The sequence below is a fragment of the Aplysia californica genome, unplaced genomic scaffold (assembly GCF_000002075.1).
Source record: "Aplysia californica isolate F4 #8 unplaced genomic scaffold, AplCal3.0 scaffold00231, whole genome shotgun sequence".
Classification (NCBI taxonomy): Eukaryota; Metazoa; Mollusca; class Gastropoda; order Aplysiida; family Aplysiidae; genus Aplysia; species Aplysia californica.
In genome coordinates, this window is record NW_004797501.1 from 366385 (window position 1) to 388417 (window position 22033).

Below are 22033 nucleotides of genomic sequence, written 5' to 3' on the forward strand. Positions count from 1 at the left end.
GGGGGGGATTTATTATTTTGGTCCCCAACAAAAAATCTTGCCCCTTGTTAGTGTCCCTGAAATAAGTTTTTGTTTTCGTGTTTTTACTGTGGGGAATGAAAAATCACCCCCCGGGGCAGTGCCACTGACTGAAGCGTCTTTAGGCCTTTCCCATAGGGGTGACATTTCTCGTTCTAGTGCACTGTAGAATTGTAAATGGGCTGATCTAACAATGTCATGCTCCTAACTGTGCCTGAACTGCAACAGGGAACTGCTGCTTTTTCTTCTCTTCCCTAATCCTTACTATTGTCATTTTCCTCTACTTCTTTTGTATGTTTGTCACACTCTTGTGACCCGCTATTTCCGGGGTGCCTTGAAAGTCGAAGCAGACTTTGTGCTGCTGAAGCTAGAGAGGTGAGCAGAGTAAGTCTGATTCCCTGTAAGCACTCCTATGTTGACATCCACCCCTTGGCGCTCATATGACCTTATGCAGTTGCAAGCGTCGAAAAAACTCTACTAAAAGTAACTAAAAATGAAAAATTCAAATCATCATTTCTGCTGGGATCTCCAAATGACTTCCCTTATAATGTTATATCATGACAAGGGTTTTTGTATTTTTCATCTTTTTACAGTCTCTGTCAAGGCTACTTTCATCTTTTCAACTCTCTCTGGGGAGGAAGAGAAAAGAACCTGGCCCTTGCACGCAGTAGACCTGAGTTTGACTCCTGAGTGGAAAGAACTATTATTGAGTAGCCTCCTAGATGATCTATATTGTGTCAGTGGGGCGGGGTGTGAAAACATAATAAAAATGTTGTTTTTTTCAAAAACAGAAAAGACGTAAGGCCAAATTGTGATACTGTGGAGTACAGCACCCTTGATTAGGAATGACATGTTTTTTTTCATATTCTGTGTATGACACACAATCTGTCCTTTCACTGCCTGTTTCAGGAAGTATTTGTTGGTTGACCCCTCTGAAAAAGAAGAAAAAGTGATGGATGGAAAGATGGTGATAGGGATGAACAAACACAGGGAAATCTGCACACTCCAGGTGACGGGTCAGAATCTGCTACTCAAAGATCAGGTACGTGCTTGTTGTTGTTCCAGACAGCAGCCCATGGTCAGGGAGAGCTGCCAATTGTTATGGATTTTTCGTATTTAGTAGGGAAATCAGCCTCAAAATACGGAAGTAGGGAAACTTCGAAACAGTACAGACTTTCATAAAATCGTCGATGATAGGCTTTCCGCCGTTCTCTGACCAACAGAATCAAAAGATTCTATTTTTTAAGTATGCGAATATCAAAAACTACGATGGAAGCGGAAGTGAATTTCTTTCTTAATGTTAACATCTGAGCAGTAGGCCAGGGCATTATTCGTTTACACCCCATCCCGACTAATTAAGTACATAGTTTTCTAAAAGTCCCAGCAACCAAATAAATGAATTGTTTGGGGGAGGGGGGGGGGGGGTTGTTAAAATTGGGAGTGAAGAAACTGTCGATGGACGTACGAAATTGGAGTTACAGAGCTTATTAAAATAGTATAAGTTTTAATAGTGATCACTCCACAAATTTTAAGTGTTAGATGGTATCAAATGTGCGTGAATTTATGCTGCATGAAAAAGTACTGGAACTTACTGAAAAAGTAGGGAAAAGCACTGTAAATTAGCATTGGAGTACTGATATGCTCTTTCATGGTAAGGCAGCTCTGGTCAGGGAGAGAAGTGATTGTTTTAGACAGGTCGGCTTCTTGGACAGTGTCGTTATAATGTAGAAAAAAATACAGTTGGGAAATGATCATGTCGTCACCCATAACACGTACTAACATGACAAACGTTTTGGCAAGATCTGAGTTACAATCACTAAACAAGTACTTAACCTATACTACCGTAAGCTGACAAAACTTCTTTTTTCATTTTTGTGCCAAAATTTGTTATTTGCTTAATAGATAGCCTCAGCATCTAACCTACTTGTGTGAAAAAATAAATATGAGATTTGGACTAGTTTTTTTTTATAAATTCGAATTCCAAATTTCAGAAGAATGCGGTTTTTCAATGGTTACGCTGATAATAAAACATTTTTCTCGAAACCGTTATGAATTTAAAAAATAAAAAAGTGTTTTGTCAGCTTATGGCAGTATACTCTGTCTTCTCTGGTATCGATAGCATTAACTGTTATTCGTGTTTTTTTAAACTAGCGTATCCGCCATTTTGCAGAAAACTGACTCCAAGTAGTAACTTCAAACTGCTCTCTTGACAAACTAGTGAAATGTGAGTGTTTGAATCAACCTGTTGTAAAGTCACCAATTGACAGGCTCATATTTAGTAAGTTGCTCACTTGTCTGTTAAAACTTTCCCTTTTGTCGTTTTATTTCAGGTCCTTCGGTGCTCAAGCATCGCGGTAACCAAGGTAACCAAAACTACAGAACTGATTGTACAGGCCTTGGAAAATGACAAACAGGCCAGGTGAGTGTGTCTGGGTGGTTTGATTCCTCGGTGCTCAACGATTGTTCATATTTATTGTTCTAAGCTTAGATGTGTATTGCTCTTAAGAGTATGTATCTATATAACTCCAAACGTCTTGTAATGAAATTCCTGCATGTGGTTGAATGATGCATCTGATGATATATGTACATTTTCTCCGCTTTACTTCTCTTTTCATATTGAATTTTAATGAGAGTAATATGTAATTTAAATTTTTTATGTATACCTGCATGTGTTTTTACGGTCCTGTACAGCCAAGAAAAATTTCCCTCCGGGATAATAAAATGTTATCTTATCATATCTTATCTCTTATCTTATCTAACTTGATGGCTATAGGGAGAGAATACCGGTGTCAGTGATGTAAGGGTTAGGCTCTTTGCTGTCACATACAGGAGATCTGAGTTCAATTCCTGAGTGGGGAGAAATTTTTAGCAGGTATCTTCGTCTTTCTGCTGGGGTCCCTCTCAGCCCGCGTTGACCCCATCGGGCAGAGTCGGAAGTCCGCCTCCCAAATGATCTAAATTATAAAATTGTGTCCATAAGGGAGTAAAAATACTTACATTTAAAAGGAAAAATGAAGGAGGGCAATATATAACTGGTTTAAATCCTGTTGTTGGTTGTTGTGTGATTGGGCTCTTGTAGTGCTTTCAGTTTTGGAAAGAACCATGATTTTTTCTGTTATATTAATATCTTTGCTAGGTAGAAGAGATTATTAAGTTTCTACTGTTTTAATTTCTTAGGTAGACACATGTCTCTGTTGATTATGATTAGCTTTTTTCCCTGCACTGAATATCCCTTATTGTGTCTTCCCTATCAAACATCTGTCATCCTTGTCTTTTATCTTTCTTTCTTTTTATGTTGTTCTTTAATAACATGTCTAATCTTCGACACTTATGTGGCCCATTGGCTTTGCAGGTGCATTTTAAAAAATTATTAATATTATTTTTATTATTATTATTATTTTTATAATTATTATTATTAATACTTTTGAAAAACTAAACAAACTTGTGTGTACTGAAACAAAAGAAACTAATCTGTCTATCTTTCTCTCTCTGTGCCTGTGTCAGATTACGAGGGGAAAAACATGGGTTTGCCGAGCAGATCTCCAGCGAGAAAGTAACGTCAAACCATTGGCGAGAGACGCAGGTGAAGGTGAAAGAGGAAGTGATGTCGGCCAGCGGAGGGTCTGGGGCGGAGTCTGAGGATGTTGATAGTGACATGGAGGCAGGAAGTGGAGACTCGCAGACTGACGCAGCAAGGTGAGTACAGTGGAACTCGGATTCAACGAGATGAGATAGATTCCCCGTTTTTATTCTTTTTTAAAATCAATCAAAATAACCCGGATTCAACGAGCACTTCAGCGAGCTCAGATTCAATGAGGTCGCTTCCAGGGTGAACAGACGTGACTTCGCTCTTTTTTTCCCCGCAATGAACTTTATCTATTCCCGGAAACCATCCATTCCACCTGCATCGTGAACCGTTATACACTTAGCCGATTGCATGCGACCAACCAGCGGCCTTTTTCATACCAACACATGCGTTGTTGGCACACGCACGTGTCTACTCTGGCGTGTGTCGGGGTCGGATGGGCGGCCTGCACACCCATGGCTGTGTGTGCGTGTCGGGGAGGGGAGGGGGGGGCACTAGCTGTCCGAGCGATGAACGTCGCAGATACAAACACGTCACAGTCTTTTTTTCTCCTCGGCAACTGATCATTATTACAATGATAAGCTAGTCTTGGCGTAGATCTACGTAATGAATTGTGCGCTGGTCTATGGAATCAAAAGTTGCCGTACGCTAGGAACTTCACAGCAACACAACTTTTTGGTTAAAGAATCGAGATGACACGGGCGTGTGCATTTGAACGAATCGGTCTTTTATTTATTTTTTTTTGGACAGCTCATATTATGGAGGCATTTCAGGCAGTACTTGTGACTTCTCTTTATACGTTACTTGCTCAGTGCCTCTAATTATCTACACAAAACCTCATGTTTGCTATAACGAACGCTCGGATTCAACGAGGTTTTAGGCCAGGCCCGGCAACCTCGTTGAATCCGAGTTCTACTGTACATCGGTGCAGAGCTACGTCTTTCACTTGTGTCCGAACCTGTGTTTGATTTTCAAGGGAAGGGGGGCGGGGGGATTTTTATAGACTATCTCAGTCTCTTTTGCTGAGATGTTGTTTCCCTTTTCAGTCTGGGTTGACCATGACAAGCCCGCCTCCTAAATGGTCTGGATTGTGTCTATGGGGACAAAATTTTCTACATTTATTTATAAAAAGAGAAATTTAATATCGGTAACTGCTATAACTACTTGTCATATTGAGTCGTTTGAGATTGCTTCCCTGTTGGTCCTTCTTCTCTTCTCCCCTTTGGTTGTTCCCGTCTGTCTGTTTGTCTTGTTCTTCCCCTATACCAGGTGGCTGTTATTGTGCCTATGTGCTTCTCTTGACTCACTGCAAACACCTGGTCTCAATTCACTTTGTTTTTGCTGATGGTTGGCGGGTGCTCTGGTGTCGTTTGCTTCTTCTTTCCTATCAATCATCTATTGTCTTTATCTCTTCTCCTTCTTTTTTATGTTTGTTACTCTCTTGTAACACCTCTAATCTTCTGGCGCTCATATGACCTTATGCAGTTGCGAGCGCCGTAAAACCTCTACTAAAACTAAAACTTTCTGTTTACCTGATCTTTGCAGGTTGAAGGATGTGGAGCCAAACGTTGACATCGTGGTAAGTTATTCTGGCTTTTATTTTCCCTTTATTTAGTCAAATGTGATTTTTGCAGGGGAGGTGTTGTTTCAAATGCAAAAGTGCAAAGTAATTTTTATTATGACTTCACCGTGATGCCTCACATTTGTGTGTCTCCCCCCTCCCCCCCCCCCCCACCCGTCTCCCCAGGCCCGAGGTGTGGGTGCTATAGGAGAGGGCGGAGCCAGTCGGTGGCTCGATCTGCCGAAGACGACGCAAACGTCCAAGAACAAGGGCAAGCTGAAACGTTCACATCCAGAGGAGACGGAGGTCAAACAGGAGTGTAAGATAGACACTAGTTTAGATTCTTTTTAAAGTGAAGTAGCTTTAAAAGCTGTACAAATCATGTTTAACTTCAAACAGGAGTGTAAGATGGGGACTAGATTAGATTCTTTTGTAAAGTGGAGTAGCTTCAAAAGCTGTACAAATCATGCTCAACTTCAAGTGTAGAACTGCAGCCTTCCGACATTGTGTCCTTGGGAAAGAAACTGTGCACAAATTTCCCACTTGGCTCAGTTCTAACAGACATGGACATTAAACTCAGAGGTCCCACCTCTTAAATAACCTAACAGTGTAGATAAGGGCGTTAAACCTGTACCGTTTCTCCAATTTTAAAAAATGAACTACAGTCTAGCAAGCACATAGCGACATTGACGGGATGCGGAAATCTTTTCGTTGTATACTAATCTTGCTATGTATCAAATGTATGTGTTCTGAATAAAAAAAATATACACATTTGGGATCTGAAGCTCTCTTCCCTATGTGCGTGTTTGGCTATGAGGATGCCAGACTGCACTCTTTTGTTAAGTGAGGGAGCGGCACCCCAAAAGTCCCGATTCGGATAAAATTATGGAGTTTAAGTTGTAGGCATTTTTCGCTCCTTCAGCCTCTATTACAACTATTTCATCACATAAAAAACCCCTAAAGCCTTATTTCTTCCCATACCGGAAATGTTTGTCACCACCATTTCCTCATAAAGTCGATCTTTTATTTTTCCTTATCGCCCGTTTTCTCGAAACTTGATTTTTCTATATATACTTTTTAAAATAACTCCACCATTTTTCTTCCAAACTTCATGAAATTTTCACAGAATGAAGAAATGACGTAATACTAAAACTGTGTGTGATGAATTTTTGATATATGGAATAGTTTTTAGCAGGTGGTGTTTGGAGGGTGGATTTTCGCGGATTTTTTGCAAACCTGAATACTACCTCAGGAAAAAACTCATTAAATATTTTGAAGTACGTTTAGGAAAATTTATCACATAGATTTGTAGATCTATTGTTTGCCAAGATGCGTTAAAAAAAACCCAATTTATTTCCATGAAAAAAAATGCGGTATAAATTAAATAAGACATGTCAACCAAATCCAATATGGCCGCCGTATCCATGGTACCAATTTTTTTTTCTTAAATTTGATTTCGGATTTTAAGACTCCTTACTATGTTATATGTGTGAAATTTGGTAACCTTTGATCCTCAATTAAGCGAGATAGCCTTCAGGTGTAGCCCCCCCCCTTAATGAGAGACCCGTCATTTAGGGACTGGTCGGTCTTTTGGGAGCTCAAGGTGATCTTTGAATTTCTTGCCTGAAAAAAAAGCGACAGTAATTTTTTTCATAGGTATTTTTGAGAAGCTGTCATGGTCTAGAGGTACAGTGGTCGCCTCTCATTCAATTGGTCTCTGGTTCGAAACCTGATGTAGACTTTGTTCTCTAAACGATAGTTTTGACCTTTAGGAAGAAGTTGTTCTTTAACCGACAGTTTTGACATTTCAGATGATGAGGACAGCGAGGAAGAAACACAAACAGTTCTCAACGGCGTGCAGTGAGGTCGCCCGAAGTCCTATGTTCTTTTGTTGTCAAATGTTTTTTCTTCATGTAAATAAAATTCCTGCAGAGCATTTCTCAATCTTACGATCCGGCCTTTGTTTTATTTGAAGTAAACGAGTGGATGGTTCCCAGGTGCTCTGGTGTTGTTTGCTTCTTCTTTCCTATCATCGTACATCTATCTTCTTTATCTCCCCTCCTTTTTTGTGTTGTTACTCTTGTAACACCTCTAATTTTCGGCACTTATTTGGTCTTATTTTGTTGCAAGAGGCGTAAAACACTTACCAAAATAAAGAAGTACACAAGCAGCAGCTCATGGTTCTATGGGAGACTCTGCTCACGACGCACCGGCAGGGGAATTTTAGTTGTAGCGGGGGGTTCCCCGGCAAGCGCCTTATCATGTCGGGGCCACAGAGGTCAGCTCCGAAATCAATAAAAAAAAATAAAAAGCACGACAAGTACTGTCGAACTTTTGGAACATGAACGACGTAGCATTGGTGCAGATACTCAGAAAAGATGGTGTCTGCGCGTTTAATAGGAAGCTGTAATTTTGCAACTTTATCCATTTTGGCACACAATTGGCTATGAAGTAATTCCTCCAAATACAACTTTATGTGTCTAATATAATTGAGAATATTCGCATATTTTCTCTAAAGCTTTATCAAAATTACCCTGATATCCTCTATGAAGAGGGGGCAAATGATTTTAGTGCCAGAATACAATATACAACGATGTAGGCCTAATACACGAACAGTAGGCTATCAGTTACACTCTATAAATTATTCATTATTTTTCTAAAAACACTAGATCTATGTTTTGTAAGTTGACTGAATAACAGGGATGACTTCTTGTGAGTGTATTATAAGAATAATTTCTAGCTTTTAAGTGACACTGAATCAGCACCAGGCTTTTCCAGCTTTTATTTTTGTTTCTATAAACCATTTGCAATAACTGACAATGTTCTGATTTCTTTATATTCATAAGTGTCCGCGCATATGTCCAACACAAAAACTAAGAATGAATGTTAGCTGTCGTTATTTTTATTCTATACAAGAAGTTCATCTCTACGCATGTATTAACACAGTTTTGTGTTTTTTTAAAATCTCATATCTTTCTTAGTTGTATGCAGGCTGCCACAAACACAGCATGATTCATGAACAAACGCAGAGTAACTTTCTCTTGTTTAACGGTAGAACAAGAGCTTACGCTGAGTGTCTTTGGTTAAAAAATGCAGATGTGCATCTTTCTTCTCTTATAACTTGACTATTACATGTACAACTCGCGCAGATTTAAGATTTCTCATGGTAAAAGACATGATATTGGTAGTCAGTTTAACACAGATTTTTGAGAGATCTGTCCTGCCTTTTTAAAATAAACAATAATTTATTCATACGTATGTAACTGAAATAGGACAAATTGGTGACTCTACAATACTTATCTAGAACAAAAACTACGCACAGAAATTAACCATTCTAACGCATAATAAATCTCAATACATTGAGCTTTTAGTACATGCACGTAATGGTTTGCTGTGTGGAATGGAGAAGAAGGTATATCGTTTTAAACATAGCCTAAAATGCGAACTTCCTAACCGACAGCGGCAAAGTCGCTTCAGGACTCGTTAACCCCGTGACCCCGAGCGGGGGAGCTCTGGCGGGCTGCTGAGTCACGCTAACTAAAAGTAACAGAATCGGGCGAAAAGTGACGCCGTGTGCTCAACACAAAATTCTTTACCAAATCACTGTTTTTGCCTTGTGGGTTGCTGGCGGGTGCTCTGGTGTGGTTAGCTCCTTTCCTATCAAACATCTATCGTCTCTACTTCCCCTCCTTCTTCTTTTTTGTATTTGTTACTCTCTTGTAACACCTCTAACTCTAATCTTCGGCACTTATATGGCCTTATTGTCTTGCAAGTGCTGTAAAGTAAAACTTACTAAAACTAAACTATTGACCAAATCCCTGTTTCTTTTTGCTTTTTTTTTCTGTCTGTCTATTCTGTGCATAACGACTTCCTTTACCTCAAAGAAATTTTCTGGTTCCATGAAATTTGTGTTGTCTGAGTTTTACTGTATTTTGTTGTTCTCTTGCCTTCATCAAATTAGTGTGGGTGGTTGGAGGGTGCTCTGTTGGGTTTTGCTCCTTCTTTCCTATCAAATATCTATCGTCTTTACCTCTCCTCCTTTTTTGTGTTTGTTACTCTCTTGTAACATCTCTAATCTTCGGCACTTATATATGACCTTTTTGTGTTGCAAGTGCCGTAAAACTATTTCGAAAACGATCTTATAAATCAAATTACTGCCCTGGGGTTTGGCGGGTGATCTGTTGGGTTTAGCTCTTTCTTTCCTATCAATCATCTGTCGTCTGCTTCTCTCCTCCTTTTTTTGTGTGTTTGTGTCACTCTTTAGTTACGGATTGCTCAAATTCGTTAGAACTGGCCTCGGTATTTCAAGGGATATCGTACAAAGATAAAGAAGGGAAAAAAATAGGACCACAAGCACAGTTTGACCGATGTGTGATTTCGAGTCTTCTGTGTTCGGCCTATCCGTGTTATACTGTAAATAGTACTCTCTAGACCACCTAATCTTCAGCGCTTAAATGTCAGGCATTGTGGTGAAATCAGGCGCTCGTCAAAATAATTAAATCGAACGAATCAGCATTTTTGGCCAGTTTGGATTTTTTTCTCTTCAAATTTTTGTTTTTTGGCTCAACACCTTGTATTTCCATTCAGAAGCATTCTTATGTGTGGATTTTGTGGAAAAATGTTGATTAACGGCATGAAAAATGTAAATTTGCAGTTTCGAAGGACTCGAGCTATGGAAGTCACCAGACTTTGGTGGTCATTTTCTCGCAAATTTTACTTCTGAAACCAGACGATATCAACTCCTTCAATAGTAAATACATGTATGTCGACTTCTATTCAAGATAAATGGGTTTTTTCTCATCAAATGCAAGGCAAATGAATAACCTTTCAGATGATACCAATAACTCTATATTATATCCAAAAAGTTAAGAGTGCCTGATTCTACCGCGTTATGACACATAATCAGCAGTGGCGTTGAGAAAAATACGCCAACTTTGCATGAAATTTTTTAGGTGTGTGCTGTCAATCCCCTTTAATTTTTTAAAATCTGCTTTAGACTAACATCAAAGAAAACGTATCGGAAGTCGGAACCTTAGTTTGCAGTGACCTTTATGAGCGGGCTTTTACTTTTTGATTCTGTTGTTCATTCAATTTTTAGACTCGTATGCACAGATCGGAGAATATTAAACAGGGCATTTCATTTTTCCTTGTTTTAACCGCAGTCAGACGAGAGCAACCTAGCTATAGTCTTGAACTGTTTCTGTCTTCTTGAGCTAATTATCGATCAGTACCATACGTTTATTTTGTTGGGGTTTTTATTTTCGTTTGTTTATTCATATATTATTTATTACCATGTGTTTTTATGCCTCAGTCGACATAATTTAGATCTTTCAAAAGTCCTGCTTTCGATTCTGCCTGTCCGGGCCAGCCCAGGCTGAGAGGAATACAATAACCCAACAGAAGGACCGAGATAGACCGACTCTTTTTGAATCTACCCCACTCGGGCATCAAACGCGGGTCTCCTGTGTGCGACAGCGAAGAGCCTAGCCGCTACACAACCGACGCCGGTCCTACATCTCTGTGATGTCATCCGACAACGTCTGGATGCCAGGAAAGTGAGACAGACCTCTTGATATACAGCACACACGCCTTCTCAAAAGCGCGGGTGGTGAGGTGGGGGTTCTAGTCGGCTGTTTTTTTGTTTGTTTTTGTTTTTGTTTTGTTTTTCTTATTTACTTATGTCAATAGAAATGCTGACTAATTACAAGACCGAGGCCTTTGTTGATCAAATCTGTGGTTACCTGACGAGGAATAACAAGACAAATTACTCAGAGGTGTGCACCTAACGGCATGATTATTCCCGATCGACAAATGTAGACCAAGCGCAAGACACAAATATAAAGAAAGGCAAACGACCTAATTTTCACCCCCAAAAAATCTATTTTTAAAAATCTATTAAATGTAACAGGTCTCCCGAACATGCACCAAAAAGCTGCCGTCTGTATTACACGGGTCAATATTTCCACACCCCAGACCAGCTGTTGCACCCGATCATCACCCGTCCACCGATGCACAAAATTGTTTGCTGTCTGGGAAAAAAAACACCGTAATAAACCCTAATTGTCACCCTGTTCTCCAAAAAATGGGAATATCTTATAACCAAGACATTTAATGGATGTGAGATTGTCAGTCCTCATTGACGAGCAAGCCAATTAACATTTTTGTTCGTTTTTCTGTTGATAAATGATCACAAAGAAGTCGTACAGATGCTTCAAGATCTTTGTCTTAAATTTAAACAGAGCCTACACGTTCAGTTTCCAGTCCAGTATACTGTCTTTTTAGTTTTAGCAAGTGTTTTACGGCACTTTCAACACAATAAGGTTTAATAAGTGCAGCTATAGGTGTTACAAGAAAGGAGGGGAGATCAGGACGATAGATGTTTGAAAGGAAAGAAGAAGCAAACCACACTAGAGCACCCGCCAATCACCCACGTATACATGTACTGTCTTTGCTAAAAGTTAGTTAGATTTAAAGAGGTCGCATTGACAGAGAGAGAGAGAGAGAAGAACCCATACGCCCTCTAAAGACACACGACAAGAGACTCGTGACAAGAGACACACGACAAGAGACACACGGGTCTGTCCACGAGGAACAATCCACCCATCCATGGACGACAGGCCTGTGTTCCCGCCACTCCCAGCCACCACGCACGTCTCCGGGTCCTCGTTGGTGGACAAAGCCACCTCATCAGGCGCGGGGGACAACGAGACTGCTTACGTCACTACCACGAGCTCCCCGGCGTTGCCGCCACCGCTAACAGATGTGTTCAGTTTCGAGGTGTGGACCATTTTCCAGGTGACCAACTACGTGGTTATCTGTGGTCTCCTCAGTCTGTTCGGCGTGGCGTCAAACATCATCAACATTGTGGTGTTTGCCAAGCAAGGTTTTCAGGACAGCATGAACATTAGTCTGATGGGTGAGATGGTAGTAGTAATCATCATCATCAGCAGCAGCAGCAGCAGCAGCATAGATTGTATATTTTGTATATCGCACATCCCCTCTCAATCGCAAGCTCTCTGCGCTTTACACTATATTATTATTATTATTATTCCCAGCAGACCTTATTATTATTATTATTATTATTATTATTATTGCCCCAGCAGACAATAAAACACCCAGAAACATCCACAGCTCCCGGAAAGCATACAGTGCTAGCAACTGATTTGATTAAGCGCTCAAACACTCACAAACTGACAAAATCTTTCACTGTACCGTAGCCATCTCTGTTTAAGTAAGACAGACTAAGAAAAGTTTTTGGGCACTTGCAACACAATTAGGTCATACACGCGCCGTAGAAAAGAGGCGTTACAAGAGGCGTTACAAGAGGTGTAACGAACACAAAAAAAGACGAAGGAGAGATAAGAACGGTAGATATGTGATAGGAAAGAACGAGTAGACCACGCCAGAGCATCCGCCAATCACCTACTCGGTAGATTTCTAGAATTAAATACATTTCGTCGCCATTATTCAGCACTGTCGTAGGTAGGAATAAAAAAAGAAGAACATTGATCGTGCTGAAGAGTTAGATGAGTACATCGACTGCCTAATAATGTAGTCTCATCCGTCTTCTTATACATTAACAGGTTTAGCGGCAAATTAAGCACTTTGTATGAAAATACTGTCCTGAGCCAAACAGAACTTACAGGCGCTCATATGACCTTATTATGCAGTTGCGAGCGTCGTAAAAACTATACTAAAATAAAACAAAACAAAAACAATTTATTTTGCTTCTCCTGAAAATCTTGGAGTACTTTAACATACGACAATCATGAATAACGACGAGTTATCCTCAACAAAGCAAAAACTCGTGTTGTGTCGCAAAGACACGTACACAAACATTTTCGGGTGCCCACATTTGGGAAATGTAACAGGGGGTGCCCACATTTGGGAAATGTAACAAGGGGTGCCCACATAATTTATAAGGGAAATGTAAAGACCTGAGTGTGAGAAAACAAATAATGTATAGTACATGTATAGACCTAATCATCACATTACCAGCATTGTAACCGTTGACTGTGCTCTCTCTCTCTCTCTCTCTCTCTCTCTCTCTCTCTCTCTCTCTCTCTCTCCCTCCCCTTCGATCGCACCCTCACAACCGGCGCCTGTGGTGTAGCAGTTAAGCATTTCGCCGTCGCACGCAGAAAACCTGAGTTTGAATCTTGTATGAGGCGAATGTCTATCGGTGGTCTCCGTCTTTCTGTCGGAATGTTGTATCCCGCTCACTGGTTGGGCCCTGACAGGCAGGGGCGAAGAATGCCGGCAAAATATTTTAGTTTAGTAGAGATTTTAAGGCGCTCGCAACTGCATAAGTTCATAATATGAGCACCAGCTGGTGGATGTCAACAGAGAAGTCCTTACACTTAGGGCCTACTGGGAATCAGGCTTACTCTGCTCACCTCTCTAGCTTCAACAACTCAAAGTCTGCTTCGGCTATCAAGGCATCCCGGAAATAGCGGGTCAGAAAAGTGTGACAAACATACAAAAGAAGTAGAGGAAAAATAACGATAGTAAGGATTAGGAAAGAAAAAGCAGCAGTTCCCTGCTGCAGTTCAAGCGCGGTTATGAGCATGTCATTCATGAATCAGCCCATTTACAATTACAATTCTACTGTGCATAAGAATATGGTTAAAGTACCCCCACCCCCCTTTGGAAATGGCCTAAAGACACTTCAGTCATACTGTAGCAGAGTTGAAGCTAGAGAGGTGATCAGAGTAATCTTGATTCCCTGTAAAAAAAACTTCTCTATTGACATCCACCCCTTGGCGCTCATAATTTTTATGACCATAAGCAGTTACGAGCGCCGTAAAACCTTACTGAAACTAAACAACATCAGGAAAATTCCGAGCCCACCAGTTTCTGTCAGCTGAACGTTATATGTTCGTGCTTTATGCTACTGTTCTTTTTCCAGAGCCTGTCTCCTGAAAACTAAGAGTGTCTCGACACGGTAAAATCAGGCGCTCGTCGACTTATGGAGAATTTTATTGGTACAGTCTTAATAAAGCTTGTTCATTTGTATTGCTTTGGGGGAATGTAGAGTTATTGGTACAATCTTAATAAAGCTGTTTCATATTTGTCTTACTTTCGATTAACCAAAAAAAACCTACCCCAACTATCTTAAATAGAAGAAGTCGAGTTGCACGGCATGGTATCAGTGTGGGGGTCGCCTAGTGTCAGAGGTAAAATTTGTGAGAAACTAGTTGTCATAGTTTGAGTGGCTTCCAAAGCTTGAGTGTCCTTGCAAACTGAGAATTTATATCTTTACGCTTTTGATTTAGATCTAGGTTTTTCCTTATAATCCACACAGAAATGTGCTTTCCTGTGGATATGAAAGGTGCTACCCCCCCCCCCCCCCCCAAAAAAAAAAGATGACAAAGAAAAAAATAATTAAATAATAATGACAATAATTATAATGATAATAATAGTAATACAAATAACAATAATTTTTTAATGATTACAAAAGTAATCACAACGTGCCTACCTCCAAAAATTTGATGGCAATAAGGCTAGAGGGCGACCGAGAAAGACCTGGATAGATGGAGTCAGGGAAACATTAAACACCCACGGCATCCCCCTGACCCAAGCTCTCCGGCTGGCGACAGAGAGACGTCTCTTTCTTCCCGCGACACACAAAAAGGTATAAGAGGCGGATAAAAGTAAAGACAAAAGTTGTCAGTTTCTTCTGTTTATTTTTCACGAGCGCCTGATTCCACCACGATATACCTTATATCAAATGCCTAGCCAGTGAAGTACTGATTGTAACCCCGCCCTGTCCATTATCTCTGCCCCCACCCCACTCCTCCCTCCCCCTCCCCACTCCTCCTTCCCCCTCCTAATCCAGGTCTAGCCGGTATTGATTGTTAACCCGCTCTGTCCACTGTCGCTGCACACACCCTCCTCCTACTCTTCCCTCTCCCTTCCCCCCTCCTAATCCAGGCTTAGCCGGTACAGATTATAACCCTATAACCCCGCTCCGTCTACTGTCTCCCCCTTCCCCCCCCCCCTCCAGGCCTGGCGGTGTCTGACCTGTGCTCCCTGATCACCATGCTGTGGCTGAGTTTCTTCATCCTGAACCCTCTCTTCATCGGCCTGGGTCTGCCCTTTGACGCTATGGACGTGATGTATCTTACGGGGGCTGTGCCACACGTCTTGTTCGGCAAGATCACCAGCTTCATCACCGCCTTCATCACCTTCGAGCGCTGTCTCTGCATCGCCCTGCCGCTCAAGGTCAAGATGATCATCACCCCGCTGAGGACGAAGATCATCATCGTCTCCATCTACGTCCTCATGATCTGTTTCCCTACTCCGTTTTACGCCGGGATAAGGCTGGGCTGGGAGTTGGACGCCTTCCGGAATGAGACGATTTTACAGATCTCGTACGTGCCCGGGAGAGTGAGCATGGAAGCAGTCACCTTTTTCATCTACGGCGTCGTTTTTTCTACCGCGTCTTTCGTCTTCGTCATCTTCTGCACCGTCATTCTGGTCGTCAAACTCAACAGTAAAACAAAATGGCGGCAGACCACGGCAGCGAAGGGGGTCAAGGCGGCGGATGGGGCTGGACTCAAAGATAAAAAGGTGGTGAAGATGGTGACTTTAATCTCCACAATTTTCATCGTTTGTTTCATGCCTCCCACCTTCTTCTTTTTCGCCATGACTCTAGAACCCGAGTTCCGCTTCGATGGCGTCTACAAGAACATCTATATGTCCGTGTGGTCCTTCTCCTTTGTCACAGAAACCATCAACTCTAGTGTGAACATGTTCGTCTATCTCAGAATGAGTTCCAAATACCGAGCGGTGTTCATGAAAACTTTTCTCAACAGGGAGGAAAAATAACGTTCTCCACAGAGGGGGAAAAATAACAAACATCCTCCACAGAGAGGAAAAGAACTGACCCACACAATCAGAATCTTTGATTTGTCACGTTAAAACAGAAATAATAGTTTAACACTAGCAGATGCCTGCAATGGGTAAGGGATGGGGGTGGGTGAAATAACTGATGAAAAGTTAAAATGGGGGGTTGTTAGATATGTATCAATATCAGTGGCTCCTCATGTTTCTCATAAACATTATTTTGTACATCATGGACCTTAGCATTGCTTTTGTCTTCACCTGTGTGTTCCCTACCAACACAGCGTTTATTGTGTCAATGTTATTTCTGTGAAAAGTGAAATAGTGAAATGGTATGGTTTTAACGCCCCTATCAACATTATTACGTTATTTAAGGGGTGGGACCTCCTACTGTCTCCGATAGGACCGAGCCAAGTGGGAAGTTCGTGTAAAGTGCCTTTCCCAAGGACACAGCGTCGGACCGAGCTGAAGTTCGAACCCCCGAACCCACAATCTCACGATTACGAGTCAGGTAGCCTAACCACTAGGCTACCGACAATGTCCTTCTGTTTACAACAACGTTCCTTTCAAACACAATACAGTATTACACTTGTCTATTGCCCATGGTATATATGTAATGTCGTTGTGTTCTTTGTGAAGGTACAATGTAATTAAATGGGTTGTTGGCAGACGCCACTGGTAGGCTATTCTTCTCTACTATCACTCTGTTTATGTCGGTCTTACTATGTCGATGTGCTTCTCTTTATTCAAAAAAAAAAAACCCATAAAAAGCAGGTAATCAATTACCCCATCCCTTGTAACCTGCCAGACTGTAAACCAGTGTAATGCCATTTCTACACCTAGCTTTTTTTTTTAACCAGACCCGCCTGGGTTGAGTTTGAGCGCTGTTGGTAAAAGTGACAACTCACCAAAGAACACTTCTAGGGACACAAAGGCACTTGGTATGAGCACATCGTCCCTTGGGGTTTTTCCATTATAACAAATTTACTGTCTCGTGGAACGGTCATATAGTTATTGGGCGATAGTGTCAGTGTCATTAGTTTTCAGTTTTTGTAAGGTTTTACGGCGCTCGCAACTGCAGAAGAGCGCTAAGGGGGGGAGTGGATGTCAACAGGGAGGACTAAACGGGGAATCAAGCCTACTCTTGTCACCTCTCTAGCCTCAACAGTACAAAGTCTGCTTCGACTATCAAGGTACCCTGGAAATTGCAGTTCACAAGAGTGTGACAAAAATACAAAAGAAGCAGGCATAGAGGCAAAAAATGACGATAGTGGGGATTTGGAAAAAAAAGCAGCATCAGTATCGTTAGTACGACAAACTTCCGGAGGGACTTCCGTAACGAGCGACCACCCCAACAAACACAATAAAAAAGACCTAACCCTTACTCTTTCCCCAACTTTAACCCCTACCCCAAATCCTAACCCTCTATTCTCATCATCATCCGGTGCCTTGCCGACTGGCGTGGGCGATCATGGACCTCCACTTCCATCTGTCTTTCGAAGCAGCAATGGTGTCTGTTGTTCTTGCTGCTCCCAGCCATGTTGTCATCTTGTCCAGTATCTTTTCCCTGTCTGCCTCTACCTCTCTTTCCATCAAACTTTCCTGTTGTTACAATGTTCTCTAATGCTTCTTTCCGCATTGTGTGTCCGAAAAAATTTGCCTGTCGTTTACTCTATTCTACTGGTTACATATACTCTGCTTCATAGTGGTTCCTCGTTACGGAATTCCTCCCAAACTTCCAAAACTGTTCATAAGGATGATCAGGGTAGTCCACCTCTGCCGCTCCTCACCTTCACGGAGAAAGGAACAGGAGTTCGCTATGGGTGGGGATGCTACCCCCATTATTTGCAAATGGCGACACTGTTTTGCTTTCTTCACAAACATTTCCAGACTTCTTTGATTTAACGATGATCTCTTCGCAACAGAAAATTCTGGACAATTTTTGGTCAGGTGTCAAGTCAAGTTCACAACATACACTATACACCGAAATATGCTGGACCGCCAGGTTTTCTTTGATTTGGTCAGCTGTGTTATTTATTTAGAAGATATGCTCAACTGATCTATGTTTAAAAAATAATAGGTACTTGTATTTAATTTCCTTTCGGTATATTATACCCTTTTTTCGGATTAACCGTGTTTGGTACAGGTCTCTACAAAATATTATTATAAGTAACTAATACCACTCTCTGTTCCAATTGTAGCTTTTAGTTTTTGTTTTTAGCAAGTTTTACGGCACTTGCAACACAATAAGATCATCATATAAGTGTCGAAGATTAGAGGTGTTACAATTACAAAAGAGTAACAAGCAAAAAATAAAAATAAAAAGGAGGAGAGATAAGAACGATAGAAGTCTGATAGGAAAGAAGGAGCACACCACACCAGAGAACCCGTCAACCATCCGCATTCCAATTGCAATGGAGCATCGTTTGAGGATTATGAAAACAAAAACACCTTCATTTGCCATTCTTTCATTCCACATCATTCCTTCTGATACAGTTCAGAAAGCAGGAAGTTATTTAGTTTCGGACAGTTTTACGGCACTTGTAACACAAATTATGTGAGCCGATCTGAGGAAAACAGGAATATATCGCTAAACCTTGATCCAAGATGTCAGCAAAAATAGTCGTTGCGGTCAATTCTGGTCAGTTTTGAATTACACATACCAGGGGTTTTCCCCAACCATTTTAGAAAATAATTCAAGAGCTGTTTCTTGTAAAAGCTACTATAAAATATTTTTTCCTCAATTTATTTTCCATTAACATTCAAATATGAAAAAAGGAATAATGATGTTACTTTGAACGCCCTTTTTCTCAGTTCTTATTTTTCCACATTTTGTTACTTCAAAATGCAATATCTCATCTTCTAGAAATGATAAGCCAAAATGAAAAGTTTTACGTGCAAAATAATCAGAAAGATCTCCGTTTTTCAGAAAAGCACAAAAATTAAAAAGGGCACAAAGGTAACATGTAATATGTACCCCTACTCATGTGGAGATTCTGATGTCTCGACAGTCGTTGGATGAAACCTTCAAGCTTACACTTAAATGAGGGGGCAGGATGGTGTTGCTGTCTCAAAATGAGCAATTTGTAGGCTAGTTTACTGTAAGTCGTTTATTTAAGTGATCCAGTGGAAGCACTCGAGAGCGCTTTTTCCAGATAGGGCCCAAAGATGAAACGTTTTTTCTCATAACTGGATCCAAATTATTTTTTTAAATATTTCTGTTTGGTCGCTGGCCTGTAGAAGGGCCAACCAAAGTTTCGAATAAAGGAGCTTGATTTTTTTTCAAACGCTTACAGAAACTTTAATCTTTTGATCCTTATTAACAAAGAAAAATCTTAAAATAAATAAATAATGCTTCTTGCTGCACTCCCCAGGAACAGTCTGAGGTCTTGTGTTGCACTCCGGCACACAACAAAACGTCTTCATACACATAGCGTATAACTTTTTACGAGGAGCTTCAACATGGAGCAGCGAGCAAGCAAATTGGTGCAGACATTTGTTTGAAACCTTTCAGTTGTACATGTATTATACCCACGGCCTTACAGAACTTCATAAAAGATCGAGTAAGAAGAGAGGGGGGTCTTTTGTTTTAGAAGAGGTTTTAGGGCGCTCGCAACTACATAAGGTCACATGAGAGGAAGGGGGTGGATGTCAACAGAGACGTCCCAACAGGGAATCAGGCTTACTCTACTCACCTTCTAGCCTCAAAGGCACAAATTCTGCTTGGGGGTCTTTCATCCAGCTGGCACTGGGATTGGGGTGGGGGCGGTCTAAGTGTCCTATCCCCTGTCACTGAATGTGATGTGGTTGACCATCTTCTTACAGCGTCTGAGTGGAGCTTCCCTTTTGACGCTAAACCCTATTACTGTCAGTGGTAAACTTGCACTGTGTCAGGGGAAAGTCTTAAGAACAAGGGTGCACCTTTAGATAATACGTCTAGCTGGGGCCCCTTTCGATGAAAGGAATGATCGGTGCTTTAATATCAACTAAAAGTCATTGACCTAATATTATTTACACTCTACTGGAATGGGGCAATAAATGTTAAGAGATGAAAAAAAAATTATGGAAAAGGTCTAGATCTATACTCTCAAAACAAAATGCGCCTTCGCAAAATATCACTTCCGGATTTTCTAAAATTACAGAGACAGAAGTGTCGGCCTACAAAAGCGATCGGCGAAGTAAAGAAATTTAGCTTTTTGCAGCAAAACTGTCTCAAAACTGAAAACACCAAGGGCGTCATGCTCTGGAGAATATTTTAAAGAATCTTTTGGCGAAAACCGTATGTCGATCGATTAAAAAGCCTTTTGAATAGCAAAATTCGGCCACCACAAATAGATAATAGAAGAGATAATAGATAGCATTTGTATAGCGCATGCCCTTCACAATCTATACCATTAAAAAAAAATTAGTATATATTACGATAGATACAAAGACCAGAAAACTATAAGCCTACATATTTCGAAAGGTCTTTGAAAAAAAGCTATAAGATCGCTGAAAGTGCCGGAAATATCGGGAACTGCAGAGGACCCGACGAAGCCATTTTCACTGACTTACACAGTTGCGGCTGTCGCAGTTCTAAAATAACGGACAATATTGTTTGTTTCTCTGGCGTAAAAAGAGTTCTAATAACTACAGGAGGCCATTCATTCTCAAATTAGCGCACCTTCGTTCAGCGTGTGTATTTTCAGGGTTTGTGCCTTTTAAATGGTCGAAATTGTGTCAATGGGGAAGTAAAAATACATTGATCGTGGTTTTGGTTGTTGTGTGATTGGACTCTTGTAGTGCTTTCAGTTTTGGAAAAAACAAGTTTTTTAAAATTATATTAATATCTTTGCTAGGTAGAAGAGATGACTAAGTTTCTACTGTTTTAATTTCTTAGGTAGACACATGTCTCTGTTGATTATGATTAGATTTTTCCCCTGCACTAAGTAACCCTTATTGCGTCTTTCATACCAAACATCTACAGTCCTTATCTTTTCTCGTTCTTATATTTGTATTTTGTACTTTAGTAATATGTCAAATCTTCGGCACTTATGTGGCCCATTGGTTTTGCAAGTGCCATTTAAAAACGTATTGTTATTATTATTACAACTTTAAAAAACAACTAAACTAACTGCTGTGCACGTAAACAAAAGAAACAAATCTATCTATATTTCTCTCGTTGTGCCTGTTTCAGATTACGTGGGGAAAAACACGGGTTTGCCGAGCAGATCTCCAGCGAGAAATTAACGTCAAACCACTGGCGAGGACGCAGGTGGAGGTGAAAGAGGAAGTGATGTCAGCCAGCGGAGGGTCTGAGGCGGAGTCTGAGGACGCTGGCAGTGACATGGAGGCAGGAAGTGGAGACTCGCAGACTGACGAAACAAGGTGAGTACGTCGGTACAGAGCTACGTTTTTCACATGTGTGTGAACCTGTGTTTGATTTTCAAGGGAGGAAAGGGGGGGGGGGAGATTTTTATAGACTATCTTGGTCTTTTTTGCTGAGATGCTGTATCCTTTTCAGTCTGGGTTGACTATGACAAGCCCGCCTCCTAAATGATCTGAATTGTACCCAAGGGGACAAACGTTTCAACATTTATAAAAAGAAGAAATTTAGTATCGGTTTAGTAAAGCTGTCTTTGTGCTCTTTAGGCTAGAGAGGTGATCAGAGTACGCCTGATTCCCCGTTTGGACATCTCAGTTGACATCCACCCCATGGCGCTCATATAACCTTAAGCAGTTGCGGGCGCCGTAAAACCTTATAAAAACTAAAAACTAACGAAATTGACCCTGGCACTAAGTAGCACTCAATAACAATATGACCGGTCCACGAGACAGTAAATTTGTTATAATGGAAAAACCCCAAGGGACGATGTGCTCATACCAAGTGCCTTTGTGTCCCTAGAAGTGTTCTTTGGTGAGTTGTCACTTTTACCAACAGCGCTCAAACTCAACCCAGGGGGGTCTAGTGAAAAAAAAACTAGGTGTAGAAATGACATTGACACTGGTTTACAGTCTGACAAGTAACGAGGGATGGGGTAATT

General features: G+C 41.0%; 2 protein-coding genes across 2 annotated transcripts in view; both read left to right on the forward strand.

Moving 5' to 3' along the window:
- The window catches only part of LOC101855647 (exosome complex component RRP45), a gene marked incomplete in the record, with an annotated part of 19931 nt that extends 12817 nt beyond the window's left edge, over positions 1–7114 (forward strand). Inside the window, 6 exon segments of the mRNA XM_035970182.1 lie at positions 928–1060; positions 2349–2437; positions 3523–3714; positions 5150–5183; positions 5352–5484; positions 6977–7114. Coding sequence (XP_035826075.1) covers positions 928–1060; positions 2349–2437; positions 3523–3714; positions 5150–5183; positions 5352–5484; positions 6977–7029 — 634 coding nt within the window.
- Positions 7115–11771: 4657 nt separating this feature from the next.
- LOC101860020 (substance-P receptor-like) lies at positions 11772–21381 on the forward strand. Its single transcript, XM_005099972.1, has 3 exons — positions 11772–12081; positions 15172–15911; positions 21187–21381. Exons 1-3 carry the CDS (start codon positions 11772–11774, stop codon positions 21379–21381), a joined length of 1245 nt encoding a protein of 414 aa, XP_005100029.1.
- Positions 21382–22033: the final 652 nt, after the last annotated feature.

Bases quoted from the DNA above. Each gene is read 5' to 3' on its own strand.
- LOC101860020 (XM_005099972.1), top strand. From the start codon at position 11,772: ATGGACGACAGGCCTGTGTTCCCGCCACTCCCAGCCACCACGCACGTC. The intron at 12,082-15,171 runs GTGAGATGGTAG...CCCCCCCTCCAG, and splicing joins CATGAACATTAGTCTGATGG to GCCTGGCGGTGTCTGACCTG. The intron at 15,912-21,186 runs GTGAACATGTTC...TGCCTGTTTCAG, and splicing joins CAGAAACCATCAACTCTAGT to ATTACGTGGGGAAAAACACG.